This window comes from Dysidea avara, chromosome 6 (genome assembly GCF_963678975.1).
Source record: "Dysidea avara chromosome 6, odDysAvar1.4, whole genome shotgun sequence".
Taxonomy (NCBI): Eukaryota; Metazoa; Porifera; class Demospongiae; order Dictyoceratida; family Dysideidae; genus Dysidea; species Dysidea avara.
In genome coordinates this window covers 33,402,527-33,411,668 of record NC_089277.1, presented here as the reverse complement: position 1 = coordinate 33,411,668, position 9,142 = coordinate 33,402,527, and the positions used below count along the sequence as shown (strand labels likewise).

The following is a 9,142-nucleotide window of genomic DNA, read 5'->3' as shown; positions in this document are numbered from 1 at the left end:
CGCACGCACGCACGCACGCACGCACGCACGCACGCACGCACTCACACACACACACAAAACCAATGTAGCTATAAGTAGCCAAAACTACAACAAAAACTACACAACTAGCTACCTTTACTATGTATATCTTGCACTGAAAAACTAACAAATGAATTAGTAAATAAATAGCTACTAAGTCAGTTACATGCAACAACTACAGCAGGACCTCCATTATCCGAACACCTGTACGTGTCAGCTGAATCACAAAAGTGTTCAGATAAGTGAAGGGGTTCAGATAATCGAAGTTTGGATAATCAAGGTCCTACTGTACTTACAAGAGAGCAACTGGGCTTCTTGGTAGGCTACATCGTCTGTTTGTGTTGCCAATATTAGACTACTGACTCACCTTCCTCTACCATGCACTTCAAGCAACTTGGAAGATTTCACTCAAAATTTTCCTATTTACCAGTTCCTGCAGCTCTATGAGTATTAGTATTACTCTGACAGAGCAATGACATTATCATACACCCATACATGACACTTTTTATTATACAGCTGCACTGTTGACTTCATTTCTTGCATTGCTCATAATGCATTTGTACTAAGAGTTAGAACTATGCATTTGCAAAGAACAGTTTTTTATTTCGTGGTACACAAATTTGGAACTCAACACTGTATGAAGCAAGGAAACTGGTGGATTTTAAATCTTTTATATAAGTAATTTTTATGCATGTAATTAATGTGTACTCAAAACTGTATGTTTGTCAGGGCACTGCTGAAAAGCAGTACTGTATTTTTATATTGAGCAGTCTTACTTTCAAAAAAACGTACAACATTTCCATAAAAAAAGATATACAGCTATATAAGTAAAAAAAAAAAAAATCTAAGTTGCACCAAAAGTGGTTGTACAAATGCAGGTATAGTTACAGCTTAGTAATAATCTTCTCTAGTTATCAAAATGTACAATGTTGTTTTTCTCGTCATCTGTTAATTTACAAAATTCCTTCAGTCCATCAGGTAGAAGTAACTGATCAACCCGGTTAGGTATCCCCAGTGTGGCAATGATGATGGTGTTACGACAAAGATGTTGTAAACTCTTAGGAATCAATTTCCTGACCAAAACTTCATAAGACAGATACCTGTAGTCCGTATCATCCCATCTGATGAAAAGATTCCGAGTGCTACCTCTAACTACACCTACCAACTGTGTAGCAGTTACTCTATCAATTGGTAAGTTTATGAGACGATGATCTGCTGACACTCCAATAGTGAGATCAGAGTTAGATAGTGTACGACCAATGCACATATTAGTATCATATGGTATAGATGCTTCAGGTGTATATACTGGTACATACACAGGAGCTTCAGGCGTAGCACTAGAAGAACAGTTGTCCCATTTAACTGCACTGGGATCATTAATTGTTAATACATTACATTTAACAGAAGTATCACTACACAGGCTATCCCTTGCTGTTAACATTGTATTTGCAAAAGTGGGTCCTTCTCTTTCAACCAAACCGAGATATAGCACTTCTCCAGTAGGAGATATGCCAGTAGGAAATGAATTAGGAGGTAGACAACCATCCAAACAAACAGTTGTCCAATTCACTTCTGGTGAAGATAAACAAGAATGAGATAATGGAGGAACTTCATGAGCACAAAGAACTGAAAAGTGAACAGTTTCAATTAACCTTTCTGTGTTCTGTGTATGAAAGTGTATTTCAAGGAGATATTCACTATCAGCATACCATTCATGTTCCCCACACTCATAGATGGGTACTTTGTAGTACCCCATCCCAGCAATGGGACCACACACTTCCTTAGGAGCTTCACTCAAACTTTCATGTACTGTACTAGGATTGTCAGATTTGCCAAAGAACATGATGTACCCAAAATTAACACCTGAAACCATAGTTGAAATTACATTATATTGAAATGCTGGAGAATCATAGTCCTTGAATGGTTCCCAGTACAGTATGTCTGGAACTGTACATGTTAAGACCATGTACTTTTTACTACTGAGATTACTAGTACTGATCTGTTTACGGTGGTGCATCTTGATAGTGAAGTAGCTGATCACTCCACGGGAAGGGATCACAACACCTGGGAATGAATCAGATGGCCAACGAGTGGTCGGATTGTGTGGGTCATCAGTTTGATGGACGGTACGAGCAACATAAAGTTTCTCTCCTACACAAATCATATTGACACAGACATAAATAGAAGCACCATAAGGTACACACACTGCTGAAATGTTAAACACGGAGTAGTGATGCAATGGGTGAACCATAGAAGGTTAATGTACACTGAAAATCAATCTGCTAACATTTCAGGTAGTTATTCCATGTGTTATGTAATACCAAGAGTATATAATACAAACCAATAGAATCGAACGGATGCATTGCCCCGTGATTAATGATTGCGTAAAGTAACACGGCTTTTCAGTAATTGTTCATTTTCATTGCCATTAAGGGTTGCTGTATTTAGCCCAAATTGATCACTAAACCAAGTGAAAACATGATAACGTTAAAGGGAATTGGCTATAATGTTAAAGTTCTGGCACTGCCAAGCGGATCCTTGAAGGTGTGGCGACACGCTTGTTTGTGCAACCGTTGTTTTAGCAAGCTGGAATTATCTTGGATCCTTACTACACTTTCTTTGTACAATAACTGTTGAATACTTGGTTGAATAACATGGAAAACTGGCAAAAAAAGACCTGTTGCCACGTACGCATTTCAGATTACTATTTCGCATAAACAAATAATTACTGAAATACCCATGTTACTTTACGCAATCACTAATCACGGGCTAATACACCGTTCGACACTCTTGGCTTCTATTATATACTCTTGGTAATACTATTAAAGTACAGACAAACCATTTACTTACATGTTGACTGTTTTATTAGAGTAATTTTCATTGAAGTTGCTATGTAGATAGGAGACCACTTTACAACAATTTGCAACAAAACAACTTCAAATGGCTACCATCAGGTCTGCAACACAAAGCATCTATAAAGTGAAATTATTTTACCTCCAATAATTCATCCTTCTGGTAAATCCACACGTACAGTTATAGTCTTGTGCCTAGACCACTTTTTTCCTTTTTTGTGTGGGGGCAGAGAAAAATGGCCTGGTGGATCTCCAATAGAATTTTTGTGCAGCTGGATCTACAACTTTTGGGGATTATTGATGAATAACAAAAGCCTGTCAATGAAACGAGAAAGGGAAATACGGTATACTAAAGTAGGGCTGCAACGAATGTCAAATTTAGTATCCAGATATTTTTATGGAGGTCTTAACGAACTAATACCAAACTATTAGGCAACATTTTTTTAATGCAAAAGTGCTAGAATTCAGCTACTTATTGCCACATACATGACTACTTCCTCTCTGAAATTTAGGCAAAATTAATGTTGGTTGTCTATATATCAATTTTGCATAGCAGAACAGGCCATCTTGTAGAAATAAAGCTGGTAACCAACACAATTTCCACTGCAAATACTTGTAATTTACTACTACATGAATATCAGAATGGTAACTTTAATAAGCAAATATCCGAACAAATCAAATATTTGTTGCAGACCTACTTTAAAGTCTTGTCACACACACAATTTTCTCATTCTCACTTCATTAACAAGCCTTAATTTACTATTCATCACTAAGCAATGATCCGTAGGTCTGGCTGCGCAAAAGTTCTATTGGAGACCCATCAGACCCTTTTTTCTTTGACCCCACGCAAAAAGAGGTCTGGGCACAAGACTCACACTATACACATAGTCAAGACTTTCACCCCTTGCAGTTGGCGTGTACCTTTATGATCATTAGACTAGTCAAACTGTCAAACTTTCGCGTACAGGGAGAACTAGGTTATTTGTATGTAAGTGTGAGCTCTTCACTCTTGTGGTGTGTATGTTTACACTGATACGATGATAAGGTTGGCAAGCAAAATTATGCAACCAACCGCTAGTGAAACAATACAAACCTACATGTACTGTTCAAGGAATTTTGCTGAAATTTTATGTGATATTTTGATTGTGGTTTTAAATTCGTCTTTGTCTGTTAAAGTAATATATGTACTCCGTTTTGTGCTCAGACTGCTTTTTTTCTTTTTTGTGAGGGAGAGAAAACCCTAGTAGAGCAGTATACCATATGTACTTGGTTAAATGCTGTGGCTACTATTAGGCTAGTGTCAAAAATCAATGTGCACGTGGCTACTATTCAAAAGGTTGGGTGGAAGGGAGGCACTATTCAAGGGCGGAATTCATCCAGCACATTTCAGCACAATGCGCACTAAAAAGGAACATCAGATGAAAGGTATGACACATGACTATTCCTTTCTGAAAATATCACTGAAAAATACTGCAGGATAGTCTACTTCACAAAGCAGACAACTCCTTTTCCTCAGCACACTTAAGCACTGCTAAAATACATTATACAATAGGGCGTGGCTCCACGTATGCCTACAGACAGTAACACATAATCCCTAGGCATGGCTCACGAAAGAAGCTTGGACTAGACTATGATGCACTAATACACTTACACTTTGCACATCATCATGATTCAAGACCCAGATCTATATTCTATAAAGCAGTTCACACCAGAAAATAACAGATGACCCAACCCACTTTCAACACTGCTTACAACCTCAAAAAGTTTCCGGAGTTCATTGGCGGATCTAGATGGGTTTCTGGGGTTTCGACAGAAATCCCCTTTTAAATTTAGCTTAGTGGCATTCTCATTACATAAACATTATTGTATTGACAATTTGTCATAGCAAACACACTGTATTTCAGTAGCATGCATGCAGTTGCACTCAACTAACACCATTTGTAGCTATTAAACCCTCAGCAACACTTCACTTTTCATCTCCCACTGCATTAAACCATCGAGATACTCTAATACAACAGTCAACTAACTACTCTAACAGAGCAATCAAAGCTACAGTTTGTAGTCACCATACTTGCCCTATAGTTAGCTATAGTACTTAGTAACTATTTACAGTTTAAAGCATTGAGTTTATTGTAATTGCTAACTAAAAATAGCCTAAAATCCAATCTCAGAGCTTCTAAAATCTCAAAAATTTTCTGTCATCAGATGCCTTATTTAGCTATATCAATTTCAGAAACTCCCTTTTAAAAATCCTAGATCCGCCACTGGGTTGTACAGCAACCTTGACTAAAAGTATGATGTGTCCTTCACAAGTTATGGAGTTCTATACATCAAAATTAATGCTATTATAGAAGCAAATTATAGCCATAAACAAATCTTTGTCTCAAATATTGACGATAGAATAATTATGATCATTGCTAAACTACCTCAAGAGAGGAGGGTACATACTTCCTATGTTTTCAAACCAAGTTGCATAAGTTCCCTGCAGAGCCTAAATGGCTAGTTAAAATATTGAATTAAAATTTAAACAAAAGAATGTAGATAATGAATGTAATATGATTAATTGTTTGCACATGTGTGTGGGAGGGGGTCAATGTTACAGTATATGAACCTACACATATGCTTCATTTACATGGAACAGAATAAGCTTTGAACCAATTATTTCTATCTTGAATATACTGGATATTGACTACCCAGCACTATATTACAAAGAAAAGTCAGTAAGCAAGGGTTTGTCACCAAGACTGAATTTTAGGTCAAAATTAATGCAGATTTGCCAGCAAACTGCAATTAAATAGCTTCAGCAGTAGTGCTTAAAAATATAATCATTTTATTACAGTATGTTCACGTTGAGCTGAATCTTCAAAAACATTTAATAACTCATGGATGCAATTACACATGATCTTGAAATTTGGCTCTTTTGTAGTATTGCTTGACCCACTAAAAATATTTCAAAATCTTTTTGTTCAAATGTTTGACATATCTAAGGCCAATCAAAAATTTCACAATACATTTCCTATGGGGAAGCCATATAAGTACAGTGTCCATTACAGCCCCTTTCCCTAACGGGAGTGTATAAACAGTGGAATGGCCACTTTTAAATATTGCTGTTTTTCAGGATTCAGCTCAACGTGAACATACGGTATAGGCAATTCATAATAGTGTTTAATAAAATGTCTCATCTAAGTTTGCTACAGTGTAGCTAGTGTATACATGACATAATGGTGTCCGGTAAATTCGGAGTCTTCTAAAGACAAAGGTCACTATTTTTGGAGATATAAAGGACACCAAAGGTAAAATTTGTAATGGCTCCACCTCTCAGACTTCATGTCACCAGCCCACTAACTACATGTATACACTCTTTCATGGCCAGACCACATTTTTACTATTTTTAAATGATGGTTGACAGAAGTTATCTGCTGCCCGGACCAGTCAAAAAGGAAAAATAACATCTCTCCGACTACTATACTACGTAGGGGTTTCATGCTTTCATCACAAAGAACATAAATTTTCTGCTGTGATGTCTACTGCTTAGTCTTGTGTGGCCAGATCGCTTTTCCCTGGCTTACTGACATACCGTCCGGACCTTGATCCTTTGCGGCCAATCTAATCCAGGGACAACCCAGAAGTAAACGCTGCACTAGATCCTTTTCCCCACCCAACACACGGAAAAAAGCAGTCTAACCACGCAAGATAATAGATCCCACTCTCACCCCAATGCAGACCGATCATCTCTGTGGTATCACTACCTACCCCCACACAAAACAAAGAAAAATGGTCTGGGCATAAGTCTTGGATTCGTAGCTCGACTCAATCATACTACAAGGAGGTGACACAAAGGCACTCACTGTAGGTAGATATGTAACCGTGGTCAAAGTCTGAATCAAAGGTCAAGGCCACCAAATTTGTGCCAAGTCAATGGACAAAATTTCCAACCCACAATCGAAAAGTACAGAAAAATCGTCGCCTGGCCTCTGAAGGCTCTTAGACACAGGTCAAGACTTTGACCTCGGTCGCAGATCTACCTACAGCGCGTACCTACATGACCTTGCACCAAATGATACTAAAATGCGGGTTTATGCCTGGTGTTTTTGTAATACGACAATATCACCTTTTTCATTCACCCCTCCGCACACTGCGCTAGGCGGGATGTGTCCATTCGATGCCGGCACCCACTGTAAGTAATCCTCCATCCTCCGTTCACAACTCACAAACAGGGCGGATCCTCAGGCATCAGTTTGACGCGGCCGCCCCTTTGATTAATCTCGATCAGATCAAAGGGCGACCGTGCCACTCGCCGTGCCAGACTACTCTTGGAGCCACAGATAATCATACCCCCTACGATTGAACCAATAAAATTACTGATTAACACTCCCTAAAGCTAGAAATTTGTAAACTGTTAGCTATATGCCTACAGGCTACCCTGTGGTACACCAGAGATGACTGGTAGAGTCTTAGATAGTTGATTGTCTACAGAAACTCACTGGGTTCTGTTGTTTAGGTAGTAACTACAGGAAAGGATATCTACTGTATTGACTTGGATGACCTCAACAGTGAAAAGCTTAGACCGCAGCACAGTCAACTCATTAAGATGTGTTTCTTTGAATGGACAAAAGATTGGCTAGACGTTTAAACGCAACAGAAGCAGCTTTCCCCATACCACCAGATGAAGAGAAAACAAGTGGAGTATATAGCAACCATGCTCCACCTTTCAAACCCTTTCCTTGTATGCAGGTTGCTTCTCCTGCTTATGCCTCCGAAAAATAGCACTTGAGGACAAAGAGGAGACCTATCGGAGGGAGCGAGGGAGTTAAAACACAAGGACGTTAAAGAAGGCAGTGGCAGTCAAGGCACGTTAATGGCGAGCACCCCAAAAACCTGTAGCACTAATATCAAGATGGGCATCATTATCACGGACAGCAGTCTTAAATCTTAGGTTCTCACCAGATAGCTGTTGAAAGACAGGTTTGATCTTAACATCATGACAGACAGACATCATATAAGACAGATGCGGTGAAGTCACGAATGTTGTTATGGTGGGAAAGGCACCATGAGGACAGCTAAGAGGGATTGAGAAATCACTGCCACAAACACGATGAGATGGCAACCTGGGTGGTGTCCAACCATAACACAAACAAAGCACATCTGTGAATACATCCTAGCCTTGTGAAGAACAAAGTTACAAACCCATGTTGTTTAATGGGAAGAGAGGAAGATGAGCCTTTTTCCTGCAGGTAATCAATAGTGTGTTGAAGTTCAGATAGACAATTTTTAAGGCATGAATGGACTGTACAGCATCAGTAAATGTTTGTTCTTTGATTGTTCAAGAAAAATTGTGTGCTGTAGATCCGACATATACTGTAAGAGGGAGAAGATGAAGACTGCTGTAAGATGCATTGAACGATGGGACCAACTATTTGCTGAGAAAAATATAGATGGCACTCACCAGTGTTGGAATTATTATTGCACATATATACCTTGACCCTGTGCTTTTAAAAAAAATTGCAAGTTAGCTGGATGACACCTCTGGATATGAACATCCATTGTAAATCAAAGTTTCAGCATACTTTACTATTGAACACTTCATGACTTCCCAAGTACATTTTCTCAGTATTGGTTTTTGTGAGCATGATATGATTGGCAATTTTAATGGCACCATATTTAATATGAAATGAATGTAAATAGTTGTACCAACTGGTTTGATGCTTTTATCAAAGTGAATGGAGTATTGAGGGCAGGTCATCATCCTTAGTTGTAAAGATGTTTACTATATATGGGGTATACCATTTAGTTGTAAAAACGAACCTACTGTAACCTGTTGTAATCTGCTTTAACCTATTACATTGTAATCTATTGCAATTTTCCAAAACCTTGTGTAATCTGTTTGACATTAAAGTAAATGGTCTTTATAAAGAGGTGGTCTTGGTGGCTTATAAAGAGGTGACCACTAGGTGAAATTATCTAATCACTGTGCCATTCTGTCCATTCCACTGAATCCAGACACACTTTATGTAACATGCAAGAAGAGACAAATAGAGCTAAACACAGACTATGACATTGCAAGTCACTAAGTCAAAAAAAGACTTGCACAGAAATATTCTGAGACTCTGCTTTGTATCAGAGCTGTCCATTTACTACTGACTGCTCCATTAGAGTGTATTGACACTATCTGGTGCCGGCCAAAACTTCTCTAACAAGTTTGTAGCTTTAAGACATCCCACGAATCATTGCAACACACATCTTAGCACCAAAATGTGAGACACAGCTAAGCA

General features: G+C 38.5%; 1 protein-coding gene across 2 annotated transcripts; it reads right to left on the bottom strand.

Annotated features, from left to right (window-relative positions):
- Nucleotides 1-717: 717 nt before the first annotated feature.
- LOC136258524 (uncharacterized) lies at nt 718-7,150 on the bottom strand. Of its 2 annotated transcripts, XM_066051840.1 has the most exons (3): nt 6,982-7,113; nt 2,869-2,990; nt 718-2,169 (listed from the first exon to the last, which is right to left on the bottom strand). In XM_066051840.1, exon 3 carries the CDS (start codon nt 2,033-2,035, stop codon nt 926-928), a length of 1,110 nt encoding a protein of 369 aa, XP_065907912.1. In that variant the 5' UTR covers nt 2,036-2,169; nt 2,869-2,990; nt 6,982-7,113; the 3' UTR covers nt 718-925. The 2 variants fall into 2 exon arrangements, with proteins under 2 accessions (XP_065907912.1, XP_065907911.1); XM_066051839.1 differs by lacking the exon at nt 2,869-2,990 and having other exon boundaries at nt 6,982-7,150.
- Nucleotides 7,151-9,142: the final 1,992 nt, after the last annotated feature.